This window comes from Penicillium chermesinum (assembly GCF_028974085.1).
Source record: "Penicillium chermesinum strain IBT 19713 chromosome Unknown utg000004l:1.0-3345178.0:1.0-3348027.0, whole genome shotgun sequence".
NCBI lineage: Eukaryota > Fungi > Ascomycota > Eurotiomycetes > Eurotiales > Aspergillaceae > Penicillium > Penicillium chermesinum.
In genome coordinates this window covers 1,012,082-1,039,254 of record NW_026695314.1, presented here as the reverse complement: position 1 = coordinate 1,039,254, position 27,173 = coordinate 1,012,082, and the positions used below count along the sequence as shown (strand labels likewise).

Sequence of the window (27,173 nt, the reverse complement as noted above, 5' to 3'; positions counted from 1 at the left end):
ACGATAAGAAACCGCCCGCCCCACTTTTATCTTCGGCAGTCTGCATACTAACTTAGCTATTGCTTCGCTAGTCAGGATATTCGGTCATCAAGTCCTGCGTATTTGGATTAAGGGGCATGTTGACTCGTTATACATGTCTCTTCGTATTCAGAGTACTGGACTATAGTCTATGTCATATTATAAAGGGCTTTGTTCGGGTTTCGAAGACACCGGATTTTATTTCCCCAGAAATTTGAGCGGAGATAAAGGCTTCCTTATCCGGTAATTCTATATCTCCGCTATTGACTTCTAACACACCATCTCCAAATTCAACCCCTTGAAGATCTTCTCTTCTCGTGAATGTGAAGATGGATTACCATGGATCGACAAGCGTTTTCAGGGCACTCCCAAATGAGGATGCACGGCGTGGTACAAAGCGCAACCGCCAAACTATATCCTGTACAAGGTGTCGAGCACGCAAGATCAAATGTGACCGCCAGAACCCCTGCATTTCGTGTATCCGCAGGGGTCACCCGGAGGAATGCGAATTTTCCAAACACAGAAGACGCAAAGTCTCGGATGGCAGCCTCGAGACGGCCTCTCAGAAGTTAGAAAGACTAGAGAAGCTGGCTTACTCTATGGCTGGCTGCTCGGAGCCCTCAACGAGTGCAAATATCGGAATACCTCCCCCAGCACCTGAGGAGCGAGATATTAATTCATTCACAAAGCTTGTCGGCGCTCCTCCAACCCCTTTTTCTCCGGCAAGTCACACTAAAAATGACGATTTGAGCAAGTACCTCGGCGCAACGCATTGGAAAGAACTCATTCAAAGGATCAAAAAGGTAGAAGATTCTCTCGGCCTTGGGGTAAGCCAAGCCCCAGAGCCTGAATGGGAAGAAATGAATAGCGAAGGACCCAGCATGATTTTAACTGCCCAGGTCAAGCCGTTGTCGCTGCGGGGGGCTCTGGATGTGCTGCCATCATGGCAGACAACTGAGCGTCTCTTGGCTATCTATTTCAGCAAGAAACTGATGGCGGCTCCATACATTCACACGATAAAGTTCGAGCGTGAACTCAAGGCCTTGTCTTCTGAACCCTCGTCGACTTCTTTTCTATGGCTCAGTATACTCTTTTCTATCCTCTTTATAGCTTGGAAAACAACCTCGGACGGTTCAAATGTACCCGATCTCTTGTCATCCGACAGACACCCATCTCAATTCCTGAAAAGAGCTGCGCAATGTTTAATTTCAGGAGACTACTTGAAAATACAGCCATACAGCATCGAGTCGCTTTTGATGTACTGTTCTGCTTGTACCATGCAAACTGGCGATGTCAATCCTGGGATTTGGTCTTTATTCAGTCTCGCTACAAGACAGGCGCAGCGAATGGGATATCATCGAGATCCACGACGTCTAAGCCGTACAATGTCTCCGTTCGATGCTGAGATGCGCCGTCGAGTATGGTATTGGATTGAAGGATGTGATGTACTCTATTCTTATCAACTGGGAATGCCTTGTATCATTCACGAAGATGAATGCGATACAGATATGCCGAGCAGTGTGGACGATGAAGCTTTGAGTGAGGACTGTCCTATTCTGCCTGCGACTGTCCCAGGTGTACTACCAGGCAAAATGGAGTTTTATCACCATAAAGCAGCTCAAACTCGTTTATTCCGACGCGTCACTCGTCTAGTGCTGTCCACAGGGCCCCCGGACCATGATGCGATCCAGCAAGTGGACCGAGACCTCCGCACACTTCGCCAGAACGTTCCCAACAACCTCAAGTGGAGGCCTATCACTAGCACAAACTTTTCAGATCCCAGCTATGTGATCATGTTTCGCGTCATGATAGAGCAATTCCATCTGCGATGTGTTTGTATTCTCCATCGCATATATCTGACATTTCAGCGGGAGAACCCTCAATATGACCTACAGAGAGCAGTTTGTGTTGCAGCAGCCATGGAACTTCTTGATCAACAGGCCTGTGTTGAGTCAGAGCGCCAGCCCTTCGGACGCCTGCAGCACGAAGACTACATGCTTGCCGGACTTACAAAACACACGTTCTTGTTCGCTGCTATGGTGATCTGTTTGGAACTATCACTTTCGAGTCCAACTACGACGAACGCATCTGATCGTCAAGCCAAAATCCGGGCGCTTGAGATTTCGCATCATATCTACAGTTCCAGCAAAGATGCCCGCGATCATGGCCACGCCGCGAATGTTCTGGGGGCGATCCTCGCCCAGACAAAGCGCCGCGAAAGCCCAAATAGAGTGATCTCTGCCAAACATGAAACAGAGATGCCTGGTTCCTCGATTTCAGCCCATACCAGTCTGCTGATGAATAACCCCCCATCATCTGAAAATGACGACGGAATTATTACGAGCAACACCTCGGGGTCTGATATTGGAAGTCAAAACTTTCAAGGCTATCTTCAACCCCTGGAGAACCTTTTGAACATGCCGCTAGAAGAAGGAAGTATGGATTGGAATTTGATAAATCAATATCTCTTCTATCCAGAAGAGGAAGGTCCTTCGGATAGTGGCACATGTTAATAATGTCACATCTCGTGGCGGATTCAATTAGGCCGGCATTTGTACTAGCAGGATATCCGTATTTTTCTTGGTATTTACTGGTAGAAATTCTACTCGTGCGACACGCGATATTTTCGTGGAGCTTCGCGATAGGTCATCGATAGGAGATCTAAACGGTGATCCTATTATTCTAGTATCAATGCCCCAGTACTAGGAATTGGCCCCACACCATTGAGTCATAAGTTGAGATACTCATGAAGACCACCATACCTAGTTTTTCATCGCGTTAAGCTCATTGTCTAAGTCCCATCTTGGTGAGCCCGCGTGATCGGAGGGTAACGGCGACAGGGTCGAGACTGGAAACGGGAGAAAAAGATCTGTATCTAACAAATGATGCTGAGCAGCCTCCTGTGTTATTTTTTCGAAGCTGATGTTTTGAAAAAGATCAACTGGCCGAGGCGGCGTCATATAGGCAAGGTTGATCTCTTCCAAATCTGCTGTTGCGGTTGATCTGAGGTTTCCCATCCTGAAAACTGGGTTTAGTGGATCCATCATTGCCCAGTAGTCCACGATTGATCTTAGGATTGAAATTTCGGTCTCTGTTAGTTCGGTAAGAAGAGGGAAAGCCGTGCAATAGTATGCTGCTGTAGCGGGAGCATTGGACAATGAAGTATTTCAGTGCGTTAGACTAGCAGAGTTTCATCAGTCACATAATGGCAGGGTCTTGATGTATCCCTGATTAGTCTTACCATGATCTGAGCATTGTCCCATAGCTCCGACATCTCTGAAAGGTAGCTCAAAGACATCTTTAGGTACTTAGCGGACCCTTCTCGCGTGGATGTGGCCTCACTGTAAATGAAAAGAGCGTGTACTGTACTTGCCACCAGCATGCAATAGCTATAGACAGAAGTTATGGGCATGTACCCTGCAGCTTTTGCCTCGACAAGAACCGTGATGAGGGATCCAGCATGTTCAACGCATCTCGACCGGGTTTCTTCTAGCCAGGTCTCAGGTATATCAGCGGATGGGATAGACTGAATTTTCAGTGCAACCAAGAATGGATGGGCCAAGATACAATTGGCAAGATGATAAAGCGTATTTGAGAGGATCATATGCGCAATCTGCTCGCGATCTGGATTGGGAGGATCAGCCATCGGGCGTGCTTGGTTCGGCTCGGCAAGCCCAGGTCCATTCTTGACTGCGATCTCTTTGAAGTACTCCAAGTCTTGATATATTGCACGGTACGTGGATCCTGGGGTCCATGGCAATTCCACTTGGGGATTCCTCATCATACAGCTGATAGTTCTTCCAAGGAGGGCGGCTAGCCCGGTACTGACGCCAAACATGCCTGATGAGGGGAGCTCCTTTCGATTTCGAGCTGTAAGTAGCTTCGCCAGGGTTAGAGGAGGTATCATCTTGCCATTGCGGTGATGTGTGGCTAAATTTAGGAGGCAGTCGGAATCGTGGATCGCAGGCGGTCGTTGAAAAGAGCAGCAAACGAATCGGTCAAGAAGATATAAGGACCAAAAGAGATTTCTGCGCTCATCTTGTTCCAGATCTGGAAGCTCGGGACTCGGTTCAAACATCATCTGCATATCTTGTGCAATTCGAATTGCCATCCCAATTTTCACCCAGGCATGGCGCCGTCGCCCCGCTGCAATATAACTCAGCGCTGCAACTATCTCTCCTGGGACGATACAGCTTACCTGTTGCGTCGATTACACCAAGCAAGGCAAGAGATTGTATCACTGTTACATCGTCACTCTCGTCTATGACATTTGGTGCTGTGATTATCTTCCACGAGCCCTCAGCATAGCCATCGATCGTGCTCTGTTTCCTTTCCTTCCACTGGGACGAGGATGAGTAGCGAGTGGCTGATGCAATCAGAGCTAATCGCAGATGGAGAGGTGCTTGGTTATTATGAACCTTCTGGTCAAATAGAATAGCATTGAAGAAGCTGAATGGTTTGTTGTGACAATGGCGAAAGTAAACAGTACACGCATCAAGAAAGACCTGATCTGGTGAGGGCGACGCACTTTTTATGGTCCAATCGATGAGCCCTGGTTTTCGAGGATCCCAAATAAGCCATGTCACTGAAGGAGGACTAACCTGGAGGAATTCTTTCGCGAAGCCATCGTCTCTCTCCGACTCGAGAGGGAACCCCTGGAGAGTGACTGGAAGGAGATTTCTGTGAGGAAAGAAAAGCCAACCCTTTTTTTTTGCGTCACAGATGACAAACTATAATTATAGAGGACCCCACTATTGGGTAATGGTCACTCAATTGTCTATTTGCGTAGTCATTGAGAGGCGGGGAACAATTTACGGGGGCGGAGGACCAGGCCCGCATTCTTTGCACTTTGGCGGGGCTGCGGTGGCTTAGCCGCGGTTATCCTTCCTGCTTTGGAACAACACGTAAAATACAGCGAATTCTAGGTGAATCAACCTATCATTCTCTTCCAATGAACAGCAAGACTATGCGTTTAGTTATTCCAGCATAAAGCTTTAAGATTGACCAAGTTTTTGGTGCGGCGACCGAAGAAATATTGATCCTCGAAGCTAGAAACTTTCAGTTGATGAGACAGAGATCGAATACGTACAAAGAGAATGATGCTGTGTACTCAGAATTTATTGCAGCTCTAGTACAGGTATTGATCCTTATGAGGGAAAATTCTTGCCTAAAGTATCAGATAAAAGATGATGAAATTTGAGTTCGTGGTTCGTACGATTGCATGGAGGACGCCGGATCAGGATCATTCGATGTCGGGATTGCCTATACCCTTGATGTGTGCGCCATAAGTTGGACCTAAAAGGATAGCAGCGGAAGATTCGATATGCTATCAGATCAAAGGACCCCACGAACTACAAGGTCGCAATCGTTTAGTGGGGGCCTGAAATGCCCCGCGCTAACCACGCCGCGTTTTGGCGAAGTGATCCTACAAACATTGTATACATTTGCTGGAAAAAGGCCTTGTCATTCTTCCTCCAAATCAAGACAAAAAGCCGTCCCTTTGTCCCACAGCAGTCCGTCCTCCTCGCTATGTCCGTCCGAGCGGTGGTCTACGCATACCGCAAACCCGGTCTTTCACCGGATGAATTCAAAAGGCATTACGAAGCTCATGTAGAGCTCATAAAAGAGATATCAGGGCCTGATTTCCCGCTGTCCCACAGACGCAGCTACATCGCCCGCAGCGCCGTCGACACCTCCCCGGAGGGCGCCTCTACCCGCAATGCCACCACGCCCGCTGCGGTCCTTGTTGGCCAGCAGTCCGACTTCGACTTTGACGTGTACGCTGAGCTGACATTTTCCGATGAAGCAGAGCTCAACGCATTCAGTGCCAAGGTGTATGCGCCGGAGGCAGCTGCCCGGATTGCTGCGGATGAGGAGAAGTTCCTCGATAAGTCTAAGTTGGTTATTGCAAAGTTGGGGGATGTGACTGAGACTACTAGATAGAGATGACTACCATCAGAGGCATCCCTCTACTTCATAGAGACCAGAAGTGATGGAAGAGATTGAACGACGCAGAGGCAATCACATTTGAATCTCGCCAACTAGAAAATCTCCTTATCAGAACCGCGATCCTATGGAAGTTAATAAAACAGTATACTGTACGTAGACCATCGGACTTGATCCCGATTATTCCTTAGTAGTGTCTACTTGTCTCAGTATATTCGGGGGGGAAACCCAGGCCAGCATCACTGCTGCACTGCTGTCTCAGTCGTGCGAGGGCCAGTCGTTCGCGCCAAAACATAAACGCGACTGCATATGCAACAACCTGGAACGCGTTTGTGCGGCCTGGCTGGGTTCGCCCCTGGCGTTTCAAGTCAGAAACTTTTTCCGTAAATGTGGATAGACCTCGTCGATGACGAAATTTGCGCGAGAAACTACCCGTATCACACTCTTATCGTTGAATATCTTCCAAAGTTTCCCGAATCAATCTCTGACGAGTTGCCAACTCGAGCAGACGAGTCGTAGAACATGAGTCGTAGAACATCGCCGTGGCGACAAAGGGAGCCATACTGCATAAGCCTGGGCAACTGGGCTAGTCCCAGCCTCATGAAATTATTAGGACTCGCCTCGACATGTCGATACGGGCTCCAGCCTTTCGATCTGCGAATCGTGACCGCTAGGGGCACAGGTTCTGGAATGCTCTCCGTGCGCTATATGCGACCGCTGCTATCATCTCCACCCGGGGCTCCGAGGGTGTGGTACTCGGGCTTCCGAGAAGAAGGCTTTCTTGGGACTTCATCTACATGCCGAGTCTAGACAACGTCCTGGCTTCGTTACGAGGCACGAGAGCTTCACTCGAGATGAAGGGAAGTGGGACCCCCTTGATACCCTGAGGGCGTAGCAATGTGTTCAGTGGCGGGGGATTCTATGTGAAACACTGACACCGCCGCTACCTGTAAGGCCTGGTAATGATACCGCCTGATTACCGGCAAGCTGAAACAGTCCGAGGGATCGGGCGAAGAGAATAACCTTCCGCTGATATCGACCTTCTCTGCCAGGAATGTTGAGCCCATGGACTTGACGGTGCTGATCAGCCCTTCAGATCATGCATGTCGCGGATTACTTCCTGCGAGGCCTCGCGAAGTCTTGCGAGGTGCGGATATCTCACCCGGGCGCTCCAGAGACGTTCGCCCTCTTGTAATGTTGATCAGAAATTTTTGACTTTAGCCCAGAGAGCGAATGAAATACATAGGATAGACTAGTATCGCATCAAAGAAAAGGAAAGTAAACATGGGCCCAATGAAATCAGTGCTGGGGCCACACTGTGATGGAGACTGTGCAATCGCTAAATCTCCGGCAGCAGTTGGTTAGGCGAGGGTGAAATTAAAGGTAACGGGTGGCGACTGATTGGTGGGCGGGTCCCCTGCGCCCAGTGGATCCCAACCAATCACCGTATAGTGCCTGAAACGGTGGAAGAGTGGAAAATTGAGGCATTCGAGTTATCCAGACGCAATCAACCAGCTTGAAATTGAGGTCCACTCGGCTTCACCCGGTAATACCGATCAATACATGGTGTACCGACTAGACTTGGGAGTGGGGGTGGCACGAAATGATCTTGGGCGGTCATTTATTATGAACCTCTCGCCTGTTTCATCTCTTCTTTTCTTCTAAGCTTGCACCACCTTCTCTTGATCTCTGGGAGACTTCTTTTCACGTTCTTTTCTTTTCAAGTCGCGAATTGACTTCGCCTCTTCACGCTCTTTAGCACTTGCTCGCTTCACCTTCGCTTTCGACATTGACTGTCATTTCCATTCTCAACAACATGCACGCCAACACGTTCCTTCTCGGCCTGGTGGCCTCTCTGGTTACTGTTAGCAACGCCGAGGTCCACAACCTGCACGCTCGTCACTTGAACCGCGTCCGTGGGGTCAACGGCACTGCACCCTCCAGCTCGCTGCAGACCTCGACTTACACCGTCACCCCCACTCCCCTGCAATCTTCCTCCAGCTCTATTGTGTCTTCGACTCCTATCAGCTCTATTCCTCTGGGCCCTGGCAGCAGCAGTGCTGGGGTTGGTTCCACCGAGTCTGGTACCGGCAGCACCACCGATCTTACCGTCACTTACACCCTGGGCACCGGTACTTCCACCAGCGTTGTGACCACCACTATTCACCGGACTGCTACCGATGTCCACACTGTCACTGCTGTTCGTCCCACCTCAAATGTCTAACTAGGCTTTCCCTTACTAATCATTTGATAGTCTGAGACTCTCAATGCTGGCGGTGAGAACCGTGTTCAACAGACCACTACTGTCGAAGGCACCTCGACTAGCACTCTGACTATTACTGTGGTCCCCACTGTGACTGCTAGTGGCAAGGATACTGGCAGCGGCTGCAACCCCGCCACTGTCACTGTCACTGCCACTGAAACCGTGACTGTTGTACGTATTACCAAAAATCCCGATTGATATCATATCCTAACCCGAGTCAGAATGCTGGTCCCACCGACGCCGCTGGACAGAATCTCGAGCAGGAGGATGGACATCATGGACATGGCGATGCGCCCACTGCCACTGTCTCTACAGTCGCTCCCACCACTCCCACCGTGACTGCCAACCCCCCTCCCTTCGGCAACGGCACTCACACCATACCGCCTTTCAGCAGCTCGTCTTCGGGCTTCCTGACTAGCTCGGTACCCGTCTCGGGCTCTGCGAGCCCCAAGCCTTTCCTGAGCTCCTCCAGCAGCTTGAAGGCTTTCCCCACCAAATTCCACCGTCGCTATGTCTAGACTCATTAGCGACGACTACAATAGAGACGTCTCAGTTGCTGTCTGACATACGGGCCTCCCTGATGATTCGAAAGAGCATTCTTATTTTGATTTCATTCGCCTAATTGCGCGCTGGTTTTGTACCTATTATTTTCGTGGGGTCTGGTCCCTGTGGGCTACCTTGACTACCTGATCTGCTCAACATTTGTTGAGGATCTTTTGCTCTGCTAAAAATTTTCACTTCGTTCGACGCTGGTTTGTTTTCGTGCGGGTTGCTCAGCCGTGATGTTTGTCTCAACAAACATACCGTCTGCTATCTTCAAGCTCGTGATAATCCGGGTTTCGCCCTTTTGCTGAACCTTCCATTTCTACTTCTTCGATTTACCATGGGTCGTGGCATTTTGTCATGCTCCTTGATTAGGAATATGCTTTACTGTATCACTAGGTCCCGTGACTCATTAACGATAAAAGAAAATATTTTCCTCAACTGTTCTATCGGTTGTTCTCTTTTTGCTTAGGATTCCGAGGTAGCAGTATGAGTAGCATTGCAGTGTATCCGCTTCTTTGTACAACATTCCTAGGCACTACTGAGCGAGGCCCCAAGGGTCGTCCTGGGGCCGTACTTCTTAGCATGCTAACTCGAGTCTGCTCAAAGTCTTAAAAGTTCTCTTTGGATTCCGGTTCAAAGACAACATCTCTCTGCCTCATGCTTTGCCAAGTATTCAAAGAACCCATGAATGAGATGTTGTAGGACTTGTCGTACCGAACTGTCTGCTTCATTGTCTCAGTAAAATAGTTTTAAGCATAGGCCATGAGTTTATGTTCCGTAAGAGGGTCATTACCCATCCCCCTATTCTAGTAATACACGAATTTGCGCCGTGATGATCCACTATCGGTGAAAAAAAGCCCCTGAGGTTGCATTGGATTGCAAATTGAATATTGAGCTGAATTTCTTTTTTTCTTTTTTTTTTTCTTTTTTTTTTTTCTGTTTTTCTTATTTTTTTTTTGCATGAGGCACCGGTCTGAGTAGGAAGACAATGAATATCTAATGAGTAAGCTGAGGAACTACACGTAACATGCCCTCCGGCTCCTGAGACTTGCTTATCAACCAGATATTGGTACAATCGCGCGCAGTGCGGAAGGCAATTTCCGTGAGTATTTCAGACGTGTCGCCCCAGTCCCACGTCTGCATGCGTTGGATACCTTCTAGAATCCTCATCTGATAATCTTGTGTGCTTTCTTGTTGCAAATCGCCACGTGCCTGGTCAGCAAAAAGATTACGCAGGGCACGCGGCTCGTCTTGATGAATGTAGACAGAAATAAACATCAAAAGGTCACTCTCAGGCCGGATACGAGGCTTTCCTCCCATTTTTAGCTTGAAAAGATATTCAATCAGGGAACGCATGTATTGGGGGGGGCTTAGGGCTGAGGATTCGAAGCTCTGGAGCAAAGGTCGAGGGCACTTCAATTGTCTCGCTCAATTTGAGGCCGGATAGAGATAAAGGAACTAGTTGGATACGTGTGAGCTCTGTCCCCTCAACGGCATGAGTCAGGGCTCCTTGCACACGGTCCCACAGCCCATGCTCGGTTGGGAAGAGGATATGAGGGAAATCGTGTTCGAGCAAGATCTGTGAAGCAAAAATAAGACTCTCGTCGGGAATGAGCCACTCCACAAGCTGACAGACATGAGCAGGAAATATTCAAAAGCACAGCCACAAGGCCTCGAGAAGGCCCACTTACAACGAGAGGCTCTTGACTTCCAAATCTGTAGAGAGGTTGGGCGCCATATTCCACGACGGTTATTTTCGCGGCCGTGAGAGCTTCTAGTGCCCTTTCCACTGAGGGATGGTGGTCTTGCACTCCCTCTGCGCTGTCATTACCCGTTTTCGATTGGTTTGGCTGTTGATTCAGGCTTTGAGAGGGTTCTGGCCGAACCTTGGAAGGTAAGGCATATTCATCGGCACCAGAGTGAGCCGACTGGGATAATGGAGGCGACTCTCCCGTATTGTTCTCTATATCGGCCATCAAGATTGAGTTGCCTTTGTAGTAGGATGATTGGAGGGAGAAACAAGAAGGCGTTGGTAGCGAAATGCGAGAAGCTGGAGCAGGGAAGTAGAAAAACAACTGAGAGGGGGGGCCCCTTCAGTCACGGTTCTCCCATGCCTATCCATAGTTACTTGCTCGCCTTCCCTTCTCCGTCTTGCGTCTGAATCGGGGCAACAACACGGCGGTCGTTGATTTACCGCTTCTTTTCCTTCTGTTTTTGCCGCGTTCTTCCTCATGAAATTGGACCACGCGCTTTCTCCCCGCGCCTGTGCTGAGAAACTGACACCCCATTTTGAGATCCTCGTGTTCTAAGGCTACTGTATCTAGTTGATGGAAACCGGGCCTCAGGCAACATCTGATCTGCAATTTTCTGGTGTCATACTTGATCTTTTTCTGTTTCCCTCAGAAACCTTTTTGCTTCTAGCCTGAGCTTGATGAATAGAGTCATGCCCGGGCAGCACGGACAAACCGTACCTCCCGCCCCGGCGGTTCTGTACTCAAGGAATTTCTAGCTCCCTTTATTTTACTGAACAGAGGCTCATTTTCGGGAAGCCTGTGGCGATCTGATGCGGAGGCATCTTCCTCGTGTTTCCAAAACAACTTGATCGGCGTATGCTGTAGAACCCATCTTTGCTGTACATGGGAGCCATTCTGCGCCATTGGCAGATCTGGCGGCGAATTGATCACAATGACAAGTTCATCGAAGTGTGCGAATTCCTTCACAACGGTCTCGATTGGATCGGGATATTCGTCAAAGCTTTCCAGAACCGACAGTGGTAGGGCAATACGTTTGTAGCTATGAGTCCGGATCCTGAGAATTTGCGTGCCAATGTCTGGATCAAACATTTTGTCAAACATCTCAGAGATGAAAGACACCCATTTCTCGTGTGGAACATAGAGCGTGTCCACATCTCGGTCAAATCGACGAACATAGGGTGGCTGTGGAGCTGCCGGCGATTCTAGGCGCCCCTGGAGAGCCTTCCTATGAATCCAAGATTGGGCTACTTCTCGAGCTTCCTGATTCACCGATAATATATGAGGAGTGAAGTTGACAGGATCTAACCTCTCGTCCAAAAAGGTTATTTCCATTTCTGATGGGATACCTTCCTCGGCGTTGGGCAAGTTCCGAGCATGCCAACATCCCTCTTTGTAGAAGAATAAGGCCGAGTCCTCTGGAAGGCATTGGTACCAGATATTCAAGCGAAGTTCAGTGGGAAGATCTGGGAACCGAAGGAAGCTAGAGGTGCTAGCCATGTTGTCCATGGTTAAGGTCACCGTGACGTGGATATTCTGGTGATCCCATACAGTGGGCTCGAGGTCAGGCCACTGCTGTAGAAATTATTATTGAGCTTAAATGTATCAGGATAGATCCACTCGGTTATAAGATGTATGGCTCAGCTTGTAGACAGTGCGAAAATGCTTTTTGTGAGATGTGAGAGATTTGAGAAATTCATGTAAGCCAACGATTGACGTCACTATTTACCCTCTTGAATGGCTAAGGGATAAATAGCATCCATCAGATGACAACCCCCAGGTCCTGGCTCAAGTTATGGAAGACTGCCAGTGTGACTGATGATGGTTCTGCGTGTGAACGATGTTCATTTTGGACGTCGCCACAGAACGAGTGGATCCCTAGATGCCCCACTCGTGTTTAGACATGGTCAGTGCCACACTCATCTTGAGCTTCCGTCTGACCTTGACGGCATTTCCAGGCATATAAAAATGTGAGCAATGATGATAAGTCGCGCTAACTCTCATCTGAGCCGCCGTCTTTCAGCTTCAAAATAGATTCATACCTTAAGAAAGTCCGATAAGAAAAAAAACAATACTCGAAAATGGTAGCTTCTCATTGATCGCGCGTGTCATCCTTAGTGCAGGGGCCATGCTAATCATCTCTGAATTTCCTTTTGACCATATGTCCCGTAGGACGAAATGTAGTTAAAGTTCTCCGACATAATCTCGCTTTGACTTGTTGGGATGGTTGGGATGGTTGGGGTTGACTGAGCGCCTTAGGCCACCAGCGTTAACGGCTCTCTAGCTTGAAGCGGTTCTTTCTCATATTCCATGAACTGCCAACTACTGCTCGTACTACTTAACAACTTGAAGCATTGCCAGGATTAACTACTCAAGCACTCCTTGCAGGAAACGCTGACTTGGCGCAAGACAATTCTTAGGTGTATATATACGAAGCCGACCCAGAGAGCAGGCAATATGATAGGGTCGACGCATACGACAAGGCGCAGATGGAGATTCGTGAAGCCCCTTTACCAGATTCAACCCAGCGAGGGATTGGAAACCAGCAAATACATGGGTGCATCACAAAATGTACCGAGGACGGAGCTGGAAGCGGAAGGGCCCCGAACTTCCGACGTCCGCCGAATGGGCTGGTACCGACACGCTTGGCGCTGCGCCCCGGGAATTATCGTTGAGTCACGTTTGATGTCGTGGCTTTTAGGGGTCTGGCCTTTTTCAGGCTGTGCGATTTGTTCCGTTGTCCGAGCTGCCTCTCCTCTGCAGGGGGTTTCTATGTGTCAACGCATATCAGTAGCATGGCGGTCTGCTTAACGATTATTATTACCAGCCGTACTGGCGAGTCGTGCCCAGGTGTAGTCCTGACATCGTACGTAATTCTGACACGCTTATCCGTAGCTAGTCATCTCATGGTGAAGCTTGCGTAAAATCGGTAGTGCTAGGCCCCCTTCATACAGACACGGAAGGCCTTATCTGACAGGAGATCTAACCCTGCGCATAATCCATATCCAAAATCCCAGCATCATTGCGTCACAGCTCGGCTATCGTGAAACAAATGGTTCGAAGTACGGAGTACTACGTATACGAGGCACGATCGGGAAGATAGATGCACCGAGAGGGGCGTGGCAGCCCTGCGGAGTGGGAGGCTTATCTGATGGGGACCAGTCACATTGAGCCATTAGCGAAGAGAAACTTTGTCCACTTCCATAAGCCGGCAGGATTCGCCAAAAAGGGAAATTGATGGTTACGGAGCTTGGACCGGGGATGATCTCCCAGGATCTCCCGCTGACTCAGCGGAAGCGTGGTCAAAGACCGCAAACGACGGACTTTGTGACTTTGTCGCCGACTCGGGCCTCCGATCATACTAGGGTTCTGTTATTTCTATTTGCAAGATGTACGATATTTGTTCCCTAGACACGTCCTACATGTACTAGTATGAAACGGGAATATAGCTACTCGTATATATCCTTATTGGAATGGGCCTTGAAACAGCCCTGAGGGGCTCCTAGTGTAGTGGCTTTTAACTTAATCCGCGGATGGACGGACTTTGGAGAACGCATGTGTCAGCGGGAGTGCGCAACCCGCTAATTAACTAACTAAAAAGATGTCTCCAGTTCCGTCGTGCCAGATCCACAACGGGTCTTTAAACGTGGGTCGCTTTGGCTCGTCAAACCACATTTTGCCAAAGGGGCAGATTTTAGTCTGCTGGAATTTTCACCCGGTGTTTCTCTGGTGAGCAATTCTGATCCGCCCCCAAAGAAGGCAGTTGGTAATCTATTAGGCGCCCAGATAGTCCCGGAGGCTCGGAGGTACTGACAACTTTGCTGATATTTGAGGGCCCGCACCCACCTGAGAACGAAAACTACAAACGTGAACTACAAACGCGTGGAGGTCGGGTTTTTTTTTTCTTCCTTGAACCTCTCTTATTTACCACCCTCTCTTGTTTACCACTCTCGTTTACTACTCTCTCGTTACTCACTTTCTTCTTCTTCGTGTTCCCTCTTCAACGTTTCTCTCCCCACACTTAGGATACCTGACCTGACAACTCTCGTTGTCATGGCGGGTGCCACAACTGACCATGGCCAAGGCCGTGCAGCGCGTAAACCTTCCGTTGATCTGATCAATGAGAACGAAAGCGCGTCCACCATCCGGGGAGACGAGTCTCCTCCCAAACAAAGCAAACAACCCAGCGCGACCCAAAGCACCCCCGAAAGTATGAACGACGGCTGGAGTCTTCTTTCAGAAGTCAAACAGCGACACCAACGCGACCTGGATTCTGGCTTCAAGAATAAGCATCTAGGCGTCACTTGGCAAAACCTCAATGTCGAAGTCATCAGTGCCGAGGCTGCTGTTCAGGAGAACGTGCTCTCGCAGTTCAACATCCCAACCAAGATCCGTGAGTCTCGGAACAAGCCAGCTCTGCGCACCATTCTCCACAACAGCCATGGGTGTGTTAAGCCCGGTGAAATGCTCCTCGTTCTCGGCCGTCCTGGATCCGGCTGTACCACCCTCTTGAAGATGCTCGCCAATCACCGTGCCGGGTACAAGTCGATTCAAGGTGACATCCATTACGGCTCCATGGATGCCCAGGAGGCCAAGCAGTTCCGCGGCGAGATCGTCATGAACACTGAGGAAGAGCTCTTCTTCCCTACTCTTTACTGTCGGTAACACGATTGACTTTGCGACCCGTCTGAAGGTCCCATCCGAGCTTCCACACGCCGTCGAATCCGCTGAAGCATCCCGTCTGGAATCCAAGAAATTCCTTCTCGAAGCCTTGAACATTCCCCACACCACCGACACCAAGGTTGGGGATGAATATGTGCGTGGTGTCTCCGGGGGTGAACGGAAGCGAGTATCGATCGCCGAAACATTTGCGACTCGTGGATCTGTGTTCTGCTGGGATAACAGCACCCGTGGACTGGATGCAAGCACAGCCCTGGAGTGGACCAAGATTGTTCGTGGTCTGACCGACACCCTTGGTCTCACCTCTATCGTCACTCTCTACCAAGCTGGTAATGGTATCTATGAACTTTTCGACAAGGTGCTTGTTCTCGACGAGGGAGAGCAGGTATACTATGGGCCCAGGGCCGAAGCCCGCCCTTTCATGGAAGAGGCCGGCTTCGTTTGCCGTGAGGGCTCTAATGTTGCTGACTTCCTCACCGGTGTGACTGTTCCACACGAGCGTCGCATCCGTGATGGCTACGAGAACCAATTTCCACGGAACAAGGCTGCGCTACGAGAGCTCTATGAGAATTCGCCTATTCATGAACGCATGATCGCCGAATACGGCTACCCGACTGAGGATGCCACTCGAGAGCGCACTGAGGAATTCAAAAAAGCAGTGGCTTTCGAGACTTCCAAGCGTCTTCCCAAGGGTAGCCCCTTCACAGTTGGGCTTCCTGAACAGGTCAAGGCTTGTGTCATTCGTCAGTACCAGATTCTCTGGGGAGATAGGGCTTCTTTCACTGTCAAGCAAGTTGCGACTTTGATGCAAGCCTTGATTGCCGGATCACTCTTCTACTCTGCCCCTAACAACTCTGCCGGTCTGTTTGTCAAATCCGGCGCATTGTTCTTCTCGCTCCTGTACAACAGTCTGTTAGCCATGTCGGAGGTCACAGATTCCTTCAGTGGTCGTCCTGTTTTGATCAAGCACAAGGCTTTCGCATACTTCCACCCCGCGGCATTTTGTTTTGCTCAGATCGCAGCCGACATTCCTGTTCTCCTGTTCCAAGTTAGCATGTTCTCGGTGGTCGTCTACTTCATGGTTGGCCTCACCATGTCTGCTGGAGCGTTCTTCACTTACTGGATTCTGGTGTTCTCCAACGCAATGGTACGACAGCGAGCCACCAGCCCCGCTATTTCCCACCGTTCCCTACTAATACATTACCCTAGACCATGACTGCCTTGTTTCGTGCAGTCGGTGCCCTCTTTTCGACTTTCGATGGAGCTTCAAAGGTTTCTGGATTTCTCATCGCAGCTCTGATCATGTATACCGGTTACATGATTCACAAGCCAGAGATGCATCCGTGGTTTGTCTGGATCTACTGGATTGACCCTCTCGCATACGGATTTGAGGCGCTCCTCTCGAACGAGTTTCACTCCAAAATCATCCCCTGCGTTTTCAACAACCTGATCCCCCACGGTCCCGGATATGATAATTTGGCCCATGCGGCTTGCTCGGGTGTTGGTGGGGCTTCTCCTGATGCTACATCACTCACTGGCGATCAGTACCTGGCGTCTCTTTCCTACAGCCACTCCCACCTCTGGCGCAATTTCGGTATCAACTGGGCTTGGTGGGCTCTTTTCGTTGCAGTAACGGTTCTTGCCACAAGTCGATGGAAGAACCCCGGTGACGACGGAAGTACCTTGGTCATTCCCCGTGAGCGCTTAGGGAAGCATCTTCAGAATATCAAGGCCGATGAAGAGTCTCAGTTCGATGAGAAGTCTCAGAAACCATCGAATGGGGATGCCAAGGATACCCAGCATATTGACAACCAGCTCATTCGTAATACCTCTGTCTTCACGTGGAAGGATCTAACCTATACCGTTAAGACCCCCCTAGGTGATCGTGTTCTTCTCGACAAAGTATTTGGATGGGTCAAACCCGGCATGCTCGGTGCTCTGATGGGATCTTCCGGTGCGGGAAAGACTACCCTGCTTGATGTTCTTGCTCAACGAAAGACCTCCGGGACAATCACGGGTTCCATCAAGGTTGACGGCCGAGACCTACCTGTGATGTTCCAGCGCTCTGCCGGATACTGTGAGCAACTCGATGTGCTGGAGCCCTTTGACACCGTCCGTGAAGCCCTCCAAGACTCCGCTGCACTTCGTCAACCTCGCGAAACTCCTCTGAGTGAGAAGCTGGAATACGTGGAGACCATCATTGACCTTCTGGAACTCCACGATATCGCAGATACCCTCATTGGCCGCACAGGGGCTGGGCTGAGTGTGGAACAACGGAAGCGTGTTACTATTGGAGTTGAGCTAGTCGCCAAGCCGAGTATCCTAATCTTCTTGGATGAGCCAACCTCCGGTCTCGATGGACAGTCTGCCTTCAACACGGTTCGCTTCTTGCGAAAGCTAGCGGATGTTGGCCAAGCCGTTCTTGTCACCATTCACCAGCCTTCTGCCCAGCTTTTTGCCGAGTTTGACACATTGCTTCTGCTCGCTGCTGGTGGAAAGACTGTTTACTTTGGTGAAATTGGCGACAACGGTCGAACCGTGAAGGACTACTTTGCCAAGTATGGAGCCCCTTGCCCGGTCAACTCTAACCCCGCCGAGCACATGATCGATGTGGTCTCTGGCCACCTGAGTCGAGGAAAGGATTGGAGTGAAGTGTGGCTCAAGTCTCCCGAGTGCGAGAAGGCCGTCCAAGAACTTGATGAAATCATCGAAACCGCTGCTTCGAAGCCGCCAGGTTTTGTTGACGATGGCCTTGAATTCGCATCCCCACTCACGTACCAGACCAAGGTTATCACTACCCGCATGAGCCGTTCGCTCTTCCGGAACACCGACTATGTCATGAACAAGGTTGCTCTCCACATCGGATCCGCGCTTTTCAACGGTTTCTCTTTCTGGATGATTGGTGACAGCGTTGGAGACATGCAGCTTCGTCTCTTTACCATCTTCAATTTCATCTTTGTTGCCCCCGGTGTCCTCGCCCAGCTACAGCCCCTCTTCATCGAGCGTCGCTCCATCTACGAGCAACGTGAGAAGAAGTCGAAGATGTACTCTTGGAAGGCATTTGTCACCGCTTTGATCGTGTCCGAGATCCCATACCTTTGCATCTGTGGTGTCCTGTACTATGTTTGCTGGTATTACACCGTGGGTTTCCCCACGGACTCGAACAAGGCGGGCGCGACTTTCCTGATCATGCTTCTGTATGAGTTCGTGTACACCGGTATCGGTCAGTTCGTGGCTGCGTACGCACCCAATGCGGTCTTTGCTTCTCTCATCAACCCTCTGATTATCGGTACCTTGGTCTCTTTCTGTGGTGTCTTGGTGCCATACAGCCAAATCCAAGCATTCTGGCGGTACTGGATCTACTGGATGAATCCGTTCAACTACCTCATTGGTGGTATGCTCGTTTTCACCGTCTGGGACACCGACATCCATTGCAAAGAGAGCGAATATGCCATTTTCAGTCCTCCGAACGGATCGACCTGCGGCGACTACCTGGCCAACTACCTGCGTGGCATGGGTGCCAGTGCCCACCTGGTCAATCCAGAGTCTACTGACAAGTGCAAGGTCTGCGAGTACACCCACGGAAGTGACTATCTCAAGACACTCAACCTCAAAGCGTACTACTACGGATGGCGCGATATAGGGATCGTCGCTATCTTCGCCCTCAGCTCGTACGCGCTCGTCTACCTTCTCATGAAGCTACGTACCAAGGCGTCAAAGAAGGCTGAGTGATTGCCATATCTCGCTTCAGGCTTGCGTTTAGCAGCTGTAGAAGGGCATACATGGGGCGTCGGGGATTTTTTTTTTCTTTATTTCTTTTATCTTTCTGTTTCTCTAATCATGTTTCATCTAACGCGTATCGGGCCCCTCGATGATATCCCCAAATCTCCACTGTTGTTTGAATTTCGATGTGCCCCTGTATCGTTCTAAGGACTTTTATCGCCTAAGGAGTTACTTTGAGAGGGGTTTGCTGAAAAGCTACTCTGTTGCTAATATTAATGGAGTTGAGATTATCTTGAAATTATCCTGTTTCTTGACGTAAATTGCTAGTGCCGCTTTGACTCGCAGCAGAATTAGTCCTTTTCCGTCTGCATTAGAATCTCTCTATTTTCTCGTATCAGACCCGGCCTCTAGTGTTTTGGCGTCCTTCTACTTTCTGTGACTCTCATAGATACCCCTCAGTGTATTCACGCAGTAGCGAGTCTAAAGAACGATCATCGCTAAGGGCTCTCTTCCTGACTTCCACTGCGCGTTGAATGTAGCTGCTCCTCAGCTCGTGCATGTCGATCTCGGGCTTTTAACGCTGGGTATATTTCAAGGACGGTCTAGGCCGCGCAGTTGTGGGTATCGAACCACGGCCACCCGAGGCGTTCGTCCTCTTCGTTCTTCCTGTGTGTCACTATTGTCTTGGATATAGCAGTTAGAGCACCTGCACGCATCTCTACCTTCTGTCGAGGAGATCAGCGATGCGTTTTTCAATTGAGCTACCATCTTGAGGCCTTGCTCTAGACTCACCTATGCAACCGTGTAGATGTTTAGAACCTTCTGGAAGCCTTGATTGGAGGAAGGTTGAGAATTCAAGTTCTTAATGGATCCATTGTCGTGTTCAGGGCGGGTTTGTGATTGTAGACATCCTCGGCATCATAGCGTTCCAGGCGATGTTAGTTGGCTGGGATTGCCGAGATTGGAGCCCGTAGCGCTGCTCCGGCCCCCAAACACTCTCGTGCGCCTTGGAAGGTGCAAAAGTGCCAGGTCCGCAGGCCCGCAGAGCTCCAATTACGTCTTTAGCAAGTATTCACGGTATCAGGTTTCAGCCGGCGTGATACTGCTAGTATCGCCGATGATGCGATGAGTCGTGGTAGCACCACTGGGGTCTAGCTTCAAGTGGCGGGAAATCGGAATTGGCGATTCGATAAGGCGACCAAGGTTCGTACGCCGACACTACTAGGGCGAATTTCCAATGGGGAAATCCTGTGTGGGCGATTCCTGCAATCAAGGTCATAGTCGTAAAGTATGTGCAACTGCCGTAGGCAATAGGAACACACATCCTCTGTAGAATTCACAGGACAGAGCACCGTATACGGACCACGGGCTGTAGGGGTGCATAATGGCAATTGAGCAATACTGAGGTACTGGGTGGACACTCTTATTACAAAAACTCCGATCTTTCTATCTAAACTAGTGCTCATAAGATTGCTTACTTCAGGACTGAAAATACTGGCGTGTTTGTTGGGTGGTCGCCATCCTAATTTGAAACATAGCTGTAGTCGAGAGCCAATTTGGACATCGCAATCAGGAGCAACACTTGAGATAATGGCATCATGGCCCGAAAGGACAAGCGACTCGGTGTTCAGCCTTTCTAGACAGGAGGCATTGTCAGGAGCATGGAAGCCGACCACATCCCGACTAGGGCTAGCCTTTCCGTCTACAGACTTTTTTTTCCGGAAATCCCTGGCTAGTCTCTTTTCGGAGAAGCGCACTGGAAATGATTTGGCGGTCTCATTCTCGCTCTCTCGGATCATTTGGCTACAAGAGGTTCCTGTTCGGGAGCACCCCCTCTACTATAACGCAGACCCGGCACCCAGGCCCCGGATCAAAGTAGCGGCCCCTCCTGTCGCATTTGCGACTTATCGCGAAGGAATCCACTTCTCAGTGGGGTCGGCTTGGTGGATAGGTTGGGCAGCAATCTCGGATATTACCCTTGGACTAGGATATCAAAAATCGTAATTATAATGACGAGAAAGAGAAAAAAAAAAAAAAAAGGTACCGCCATAAGCGCATTGATGAAACAGGGAAAAGGGGTTAGCGGGAAAAAGGGCGCATAGTAAGTAGCTCACAGGTCGAGGATATCATGCAGGGATGCAAGTGGATGTGATAGCAAGGGTCATCCAGCGCTGGCAAGGTTCTCGCGCACGAGGTTCTTGCAACTTAGGGTCCACTCCAATTATTATTGCCTGTTTAATGAGGCGCGGTTACACAAGGCGGTGGATACAAGGCAGGGATCGACCGAGATTAAGAGTTCGCCATACTCTCGAGGACGTTGAACTTGACATTTAGCTGTATCCCATGCAGGGTTTAATCCTGCAAAGAGGTAGGATGCCCCCTGCGCGGGTTTTCGGGGGATATGACCAAACCCCCCTCATTAAGATCGTCGTGGGACCAGAACCGGGAAATGCGTTGAGACCGCTGGTGGTATCCCGGGGTCGTACATGGACCCTGATGGAGCATTAGAATCAGGGCAGAGCACAAGACTATCAGATGGGTCCATGCGTAGCAGTAGTTTCATGCAGCAAGTTATGCACGCTTGAGATGTCCGATTCGCCCAGTTTCCTGGAGGGGGCAGTCCGGAGAGGTGATAATACAAGACGTCGTAGCCAACGATCCCAGTCATGGTCATGGTCGAGTCTTTTTAATGAGACTGTTTGGGATTGTGGCAGTGCTCTGTGATGCAGATCTGCAGCCGCGCACTTTGCGTTTTAGACTCGGTGGATCGTTGCCGAGTCCAGTTATGCTCAACCGCCAATCCAGCATCTAGTTCTTTTAGTTTCCGGCCCTAGCAGTCACCGAGTCTTTGGTAGTTTCCGAAGCGGGCTTTGACCTATGCCGCGTTCAAATCACCCCTGATAGGTAAATCACGGCAGATATTGGTGGGGCCCAACAACCAGGAGCGCGGGTGTTTGATCTCTCCTTTCCGCGTGGATTCTGGCGTTGGGAAGCTATTGAGTCGACGAATCAGATACTTTGATGACTGCCACCATCTCAAGGGTTATATACCGTGTACTCTTTTGGATTTTATTTATTTACTTTATTTACTTAACGGCCCTTCCGCCCCGGGAAAATTCTGCGTCCGTAACATGATCCGCCATACCTAGGAGGCAAAGTTCGTGATCTTCTACCGTGGCCGTCGCACGAGAGGATCAAACCTAGCTGCTCAAGAGGAACATATTTAGAAATCCTTTATTTAGAAAAGGCAGACGCAATTAGTAATTCTAGACTTTGTGGTTAAAACGAGGAACCGAGGATTGTGCCAAGCGGTCGGTGACGTATGCGGACACAGCAGCTTGACAGATCGCGATCGATGCGAGAAACTTCATCCGCCGGGGCCGCCACCTCCTCTTTCTCTCTAGAACATATACTATAGACCCTCTCGAGTCCAACCAAATACAGGCCATTCCTCCAATTCCGATCTTCTGACATCACAGGATGCCGTGGTCCTTTGTGCTCCCTCAGGGGGTGTTTACGTCGCCGCTGCTGGCTGTCGCCACGCCCGTGCTTGGCGGCAACAACGGTCGCGCTGCTCGTGAACCGTAAGGTAGTCAAATCAAATGGACTGAATAAATCGCTCACGAGGGACCAGGACGTCAAACCAAGGACACCTACCGCGATCTCCGACAGCCCCCTTTCAACCCGCCGGCATGGCTCTTCGCGCCCGCGTGGACTGTGCTTTACGGCCTAATGGGGTATGCGTCCCACCACGCTACTAAGGTTGCAGCTCAATCTCTGTCTGCAACAGTGGTCCAGGCCAACGAGAAGGCGCAAACCTTGTACACCACCCAGTTAGCGCTGAACTTCCTCTGGATGCCTCTGTTCTTTGGGGTGGGGCGACCGGCCGCGGCCCTGGGCGATATGGCCCTGCTGGTCGGGAACGTGACGGTGCTAATGGCCGAGTGGTGGTCGGCAGACCGAACAGCCTTCTGGCTGATGTCGCCGTATCTGGCCTGGCTCGGGTATGCGGCCTATCTCAATATTGGGGTTGGGCATCTGAATGGATGGAGGCTTCCGGCGAAGCAGAAGCGGAGAGATTAAAAAGCATCACGGGGCCGTGGGACTCGGGATGCCGGGCCGTAGAGGGTGGGAATGACCCAGAAGAAGCAATCATCGTCCGACTGGGCTGAATATCAACGAGCAACGGCGTTTGATCAGGGCACAACAAAAAGGGTTGTCGGGTGGGGGCGTGCGTGTGGTGAAGCTCCACTTCCTGCGTGGCGTTCGTCTGTGCTTTTTCTTCCAATGCGATTCGTAATCCTTGTTTCGACTCATTTGTGTTACTCAAAACAGTGGGGCACGTTTCTATCTTAGTTCGGGGTTGTCCTCTGGAGGTTGCCAAAATCCACCGCTCCTGGCGTCGTGGTCTCGCCCCTCTCTCCCCCTCTCCGCTCTCCGCTTTTCTTTCCTCGGCCAACGAGCAGCTCGTAGAGTGGATGCAGCACATCACAGTGGATCATGGCGCTGTCATATGAAGATCAACAGAGCTCAGATTCAGGAGGTGGCTCAATTGTCGTCAAGGGGGAAGAGAGATCGTCGGGAACCTGGTTTTAGTAGGACTTCTGGGTTAGCTGTGATGGAGCAATGATAAGGGCACCCACCATGTCACTTTCATACACCCCCAGCTTACTCCGTAGGGAAACCCACCGGCCATTGGCATCGGCTAGAGAGAATGGCCCTGAACCTATCTGCTCTTTGTCTCACAAAAATGAGAGCTAACCACTAGCCATGGTTCGCACCAACAATGGCTCTTCCCGAGGACAAGAGCTGGATCGCCACTCAAGACCCACCGAAGAGCTGATGTGTTCGGTACGTACGCTGAGCAGCTTCTAGAACCTGAAAGGCGCTTGGCATTAGGGCTTCTTCCCCCCTCCCTCTTCCCCTCCATCTGAAATTTGCCTTCCTCTTGGAGGGGCAAGAGTGACGGCAATGGGGCTCTCTCATAGGCGCTTTTGTACCTGTAACCATTGTTAGCTTTGTGTATCGTGCATGTGGCTTGCGGAACAAACCAAAAACTCTGCCCTCCGGAGCGAATCAGCGTCAGACCTAGTGTCATGCATCCTTATCGATGATCCCATAGTGGGTCGCCAGAAGATCGTGGATCTAGACTCCCGGATTTGGCCTAAAGGAGAATTTCAAGTCGGAAGGTGGAACGGCTGCGTCGGCTCTGGGAAGACCCATGGGCTCTGTATTTGGTATTTTTTTTGGTCTTGGCTGCTTTTCTGAACCACTGATTTATTTTTTATATTTTTATACATCGCCGCCCCTGCGATGTTGGAATTTTTCCATCTTCATCTCATACTTTCGTTGACAAACCATCTTCCCTGCCCTCTCGCCCGCTTGGGCTCGTGAGCTCTAATGTCCACACCAACGGTCCCTCACCCTAGTCCGAGCGATCCTAATGAACATCTGAACGAATTCCCCTTTCCCGACCTCGGTAATCGTCAGAGTCTCGAGCGGCAAGTCACCGCTGACGCCCATCAATACGAGGCCGACCTGCATCCACCCGTCCCGCCCGCTGCAGAGCCGCCATCCGAACCGCATGACGAACCTCCCATTGAACCGCGACTGCGGTCGCTGAAAGTGCGCTTTCGCTCGATCAGTCACCTGGCCGACCGTCCCAGAACCCCAGCCTCCCACGATGCCTCGGAGTCCTCTGATCCCTCTCATTACCCTCTCCTGCCGCCGCCGGGCCTCGAGAACATCCCACTTTCCGGAACCGTCACCCCGCCCGCCCCTGCACATTCCCGCCGCAGCAGCAACCCGGAACATGCGTCTGAAGGGGTCTCCGAGAAGGGCGCCGACGTCGAGCGCATCTCGTCTGTCTCATCTGCTCGCAACCGGTTTCGCAATGCTGGTCAGATCATTCGCCAGAAGACGGTCCGTCTGGGCGAACGCCTCGGTCGCCCCGCAGACGAGGGCGAGGCGCTCAACGCCACTTTGATCCCCGATGACTTTGATTCGGGTGCCATTCACGGTCTGTCGCTCGAGGAGATTCAAGCCCGCAATGCTCGCAACGACGCTAATCACTTGCGGGCGTTGGAAGAGGGCGAGGAGCCGCACGAAGCTCCGCCCAGCGCTGAGGCGCACCGGCTGGTCCGCCATATGACTATGGCTCACGAGCGGAAGCGGAAGCCCCGGGGCGCATACCAGCGATCGGGCCATACTACCCCGGAGGGCTTACTGCGCGACTTCAAGGCGCGTCGCCGCTCGAGTGGTCTCGGCGTCGGTGGGAGTGGTATCTTGTCCCAGCTGCTGAAGTTACATGCCGTTCAGACGGGAAGCTCGTCGCGTCCGGAGAGCGTCATCACCGATGACTCGGATAGCGAGACCCAGGTGTCTTCGGGCACGCCGTCGGGCGCTACGACCCCGAAGAAGGGCTCGCTGTCGCCCTTGATCCCGCCATCCATGCCCGCGTCTGGCGCGGCCACGCCTCGCAAGGAGAAGATCAAGTGGTACAAGAAGAACGCCCACCGGTCGACCTCCTCCCTGGTGAACGCGTCGATGAACCTGAGCACCCCGACCCTTCCTGAGGCGGCTGAGCTGGCTTCGGGCGGGAAGCGAGCGCGCCGGAGCAAGCGTAAGACTCGCTTGGAAGATGAGATTCGGGTGACGGTGCATATTGCCGAGATCATCTCCCGTCAGCGGTATATCATGCAGCTCTGCCGTGCTCTGATGCGTTACGGTGCCCCCACGCACCGACTGGAGGAATACATGCAGATGACCGCCCGCGTGCTCGAGGTGTCTGGTCAATTCCTCTATCTCCCCGGCTGCATGATCATGTCCTTCGATGACCCTGTTACCCGGACGGCGGAGGTCAAGCTGGTGCGGACGGTGCAAGGTGTTGATCTCGGTCGACTGGCGGACGTCCACAACGTTTACAAGAACGTCGTGCACGATCTGATCGGGGTCGAAGAGGCAAGCCAAGAGCTTGATGATATCATGCAACGCAAGCCGCGCTTCAACAAATGGCTCGTGGTCTTGCTCTACGGCCTCGCCAGTGCCGCCGTTGGCCCCTTTGCCTTTAGTGCGCGACCGGTCGATATGCCTATCATTTTCATGCTGGGATCACTGGTCGGACTTATGCAACACGTGCTCTCCCCTCGCTCCGTCCTGTACTCCAATGTGTTCGAAGTCACTGCTGCTATTCTTACCTCCTTTCTCGCCCGTGCCTTCGGCAGCATCCAAATCACCCGTCACGGTCACAAAGAATACCTGTTCTGTTTTTCGGCGCTTGCACAGTCTTCTATCGCGCTCATTCTTCCGGGGTTTACCGTCCTCTGCAGCAGTCTGGAACTGCAATCCCACCAAATGATCGCTGGTTCGATCCGCTTGGTCTACGCCATCATCTATTCTCTCTTCCTTGGCTATGGCATCACCGTGGGTCTCACGATTTACGGACTCATGGATGGCAACGCCTCCTCCGACACGACATGCCCCAATCTCGACGTGTATGGCTCTGTTTATGTGCAGAAATTCCCATTTGTCGCCATCTACGCCTTCTTCCTATCCCTGGTCAACCAAGCCAAGTGGAAGCAGATGCCCGTCATGATTCTCTTCGCGGTCTGTGGCTACATCACGAACTACTTCAGCACGACCAAGTTCGGGTCCCAGTCCGAGGTGGCCAACACCGTCGGTGCTTTCACCATCGGTGTCCTGGCCAACTTCTACAGTCGGCTGTGGCACGGGCAAGCCGCGCCTGCCATTCTGCCTGGTATCTTCGTGCTTGTCCCCTCCGGTCTCGCCTCGAGTGGTTCTCTGCTTTCGGGCTTGCAATATGCGAACGAGGTTCGACACAACCTTCACACCTCCGGAAACAGCACCGACATGACCTCTCTCACCGACGGTTCGGTTGCTAGTCTCGGCATTGGCATGATCCAGGTGGCGATTGGTATTACGGTTGGCCTGTTTATTTCTGCTCTCATCGTCTATCCTTACGGGAAGAAGCGCACTGGCTTGTTCAATTTTTAATCCTCTCCTTCGCTCTTGTCGTCTGTTTTTTACCATTTGCATTTCTCATACCCACCTTCATGGATATTTCTCTCATTTATCACGACTGCTGATTTATTCTGGAACATCTTAGCGATTCTGGCAGCGGGCGTCACTCATTATCAGCGTTGGATCTTTTACTTCATTTTCTTCTATTTTTGCATCTCGGATCTCTAGGTTTTCATGCACGTGTTCAACTGCAAATACATATTCGA

At 51.0% G+C, this 27,173-nt stretch overlaps 11 protein-coding genes across 11 annotated transcripts; 6 read left to right on the top strand and 5 right to left on the bottom strand.

Annotated features, from left to right (window-relative positions):
* Nucleotides 1–347: 347 nt before the first annotated feature.
* N7468_005276 (uncharacterized protein) lies at nt 348–2,531 on the top strand (the record flags this gene model as incomplete). The annotated part of the gene is made up of 1 exon (XM_058474573.1): nt 348–2,531. One exon carries the CDS (start codon nt 348–350, stop codon nt 2,529–2,531), a length of 2,184 nt encoding a protein of 727 aa, XP_058330313.1.
* A 424-nt stretch (nt 2,532–2,955) lies between these two features.
* Nucleotides 2,956–4,645, bottom strand: N7468_005275 (fungal specific transcription factor domain-containing protein; the record flags this gene model as incomplete). Its single annotated transcript, XM_058474572.1, has 4 exons — nt 2,956–3,198; nt 3,260–4,164; nt 4,217–4,545; nt 4,620–4,645. The coding sequence occupies 4 exons, from the start codon at nt 4,643–4,645 to the stop codon at nt 2,956–2,958; spliced, it is 1,503 nt and encodes a 500-aa protein (XP_058330312.1).
* A 758-nt stretch (nt 4,646–5,403) lies between these two features.
* On the top strand, nt 5,404–5,961 carry N7468_005274 (EthD domain-containing protein; the record flags this gene model as incomplete). Its single annotated transcript, XM_058474571.1, has 1 exon — nt 5,404–5,961. One exon carries the CDS (start codon nt 5,404–5,406, stop codon nt 5,959–5,961), a length of 558 nt encoding a protein of 185 aa, XP_058330311.1.
* A 1,819-nt stretch (nt 5,962–7,780) lies between these two features.
* N7468_005273 (uncharacterized protein) lies at nt 7,781–8,745 on the top strand (the record flags this gene model as incomplete). Its single annotated transcript, XM_058474570.1, has 3 exons — nt 7,781–8,164; nt 8,219–8,398; nt 8,449–8,745. The coding sequence occupies 3 exons, from the start codon at nt 7,781–7,783 to the stop codon at nt 8,743–8,745; spliced, it is 861 nt and encodes a 286-aa protein (XP_058330310.1).
* Nucleotides 8,746–9,769: 1,024 nt separating this feature from the next.
* Nucleotides 9,770–10,093, bottom strand: N7468_005272 (uncharacterized protein; the record flags this gene model as incomplete). The annotated part of the gene is made up of 1 exon (XM_058474569.1): nt 9,770–10,093. The coding sequence occupies one exon, from the start codon at nt 10,091–10,093 to the stop codon at nt 9,770–9,772; it is 324 nt and encodes a 107-aa protein (XP_058330309.1).
* A 19-nt stretch (nt 10,094–10,112) lies between these two features.
* Nucleotides 10,113–10,749, bottom strand: N7468_005271 (uncharacterized protein; the record flags this gene model as incomplete). The annotated part of the gene is made up of 2 exons (XM_058474568.1): nt 10,113–10,400; nt 10,465–10,749. 2 exons carry the CDS (start codon nt 10,747–10,749, stop codon nt 10,113–10,115), a joined length of 573 nt encoding a protein of 190 aa, XP_058330308.1.
* A 465-nt stretch (nt 10,750–11,214) lies between these two features.
* On the bottom strand, nt 11,215–12,033 carry N7468_005270 (2EXR domain-containing protein; the record flags this gene model as incomplete). The annotated part of the gene is made up of 1 exon (XM_058474567.1): nt 11,215–12,033. The coding sequence occupies one exon, from the start codon at nt 12,031–12,033 to the stop codon at nt 11,215–11,217; it is 819 nt and encodes a 272-aa protein (XP_058330307.1).
* Nucleotides 12,034–14,577: 2,544 nt separating this feature from the next.
* Nucleotides 14,578–18,936, top strand: N7468_005269 (putative ABC multidrug transporter; the record flags this gene model as incomplete). Its single annotated transcript, XM_058474566.1, has 3 exons — nt 14,578–15,181; nt 15,258–16,351; nt 16,414–18,936. The coding sequence occupies 3 exons, from the start codon at nt 14,578–14,580 to the stop codon at nt 18,934–18,936; spliced, it is 4,221 nt and encodes a 1,406-aa protein (XP_058330306.1).
* Nucleotides 18,937–20,148: 1,212 nt separating this feature from the next.
* On the bottom strand, nt 20,149–20,726 carry N7468_005268 (uncharacterized protein; the record flags this gene model as incomplete). The annotated part of the gene is made up of 3 exons (XM_058474565.1): nt 20,149–20,190; nt 20,250–20,336; nt 20,406–20,726. The coding sequence occupies 3 exons, from the start codon at nt 20,724–20,726 to the stop codon at nt 20,149–20,151; spliced, it is 450 nt and encodes a 149-aa protein (XP_058330305.1).
* A 1,681-nt stretch (nt 20,727–22,407) lies between these two features.
* On the top strand, nt 22,408–23,010 carry N7468_005267 (TspO/MBR family protein; the record flags this gene model as incomplete). Its single annotated transcript, XM_058474564.1, has 2 exons — nt 22,408–22,504; nt 22,562–23,010. 2 exons carry the CDS (start codon nt 22,408–22,410, stop codon nt 23,008–23,010), a joined length of 546 nt encoding a protein of 181 aa, XP_058330304.1.
* A 1,317-nt stretch (nt 23,011–24,327) lies between these two features.
* Nucleotides 24,328–26,940, top strand: N7468_005266 (threonine/serine exporter family protein; the record flags this gene model as incomplete). The annotated part of the gene is made up of 1 exon (XM_058474563.1): nt 24,328–26,940. The coding sequence occupies one exon, from the start codon at nt 24,328–24,330 to the stop codon at nt 26,938–26,940; it is 2,613 nt and encodes an 870-aa protein (XP_058330303.1).
* Between the last annotated feature and the right edge of the window lie 233 nt (nt 26,941–27,173).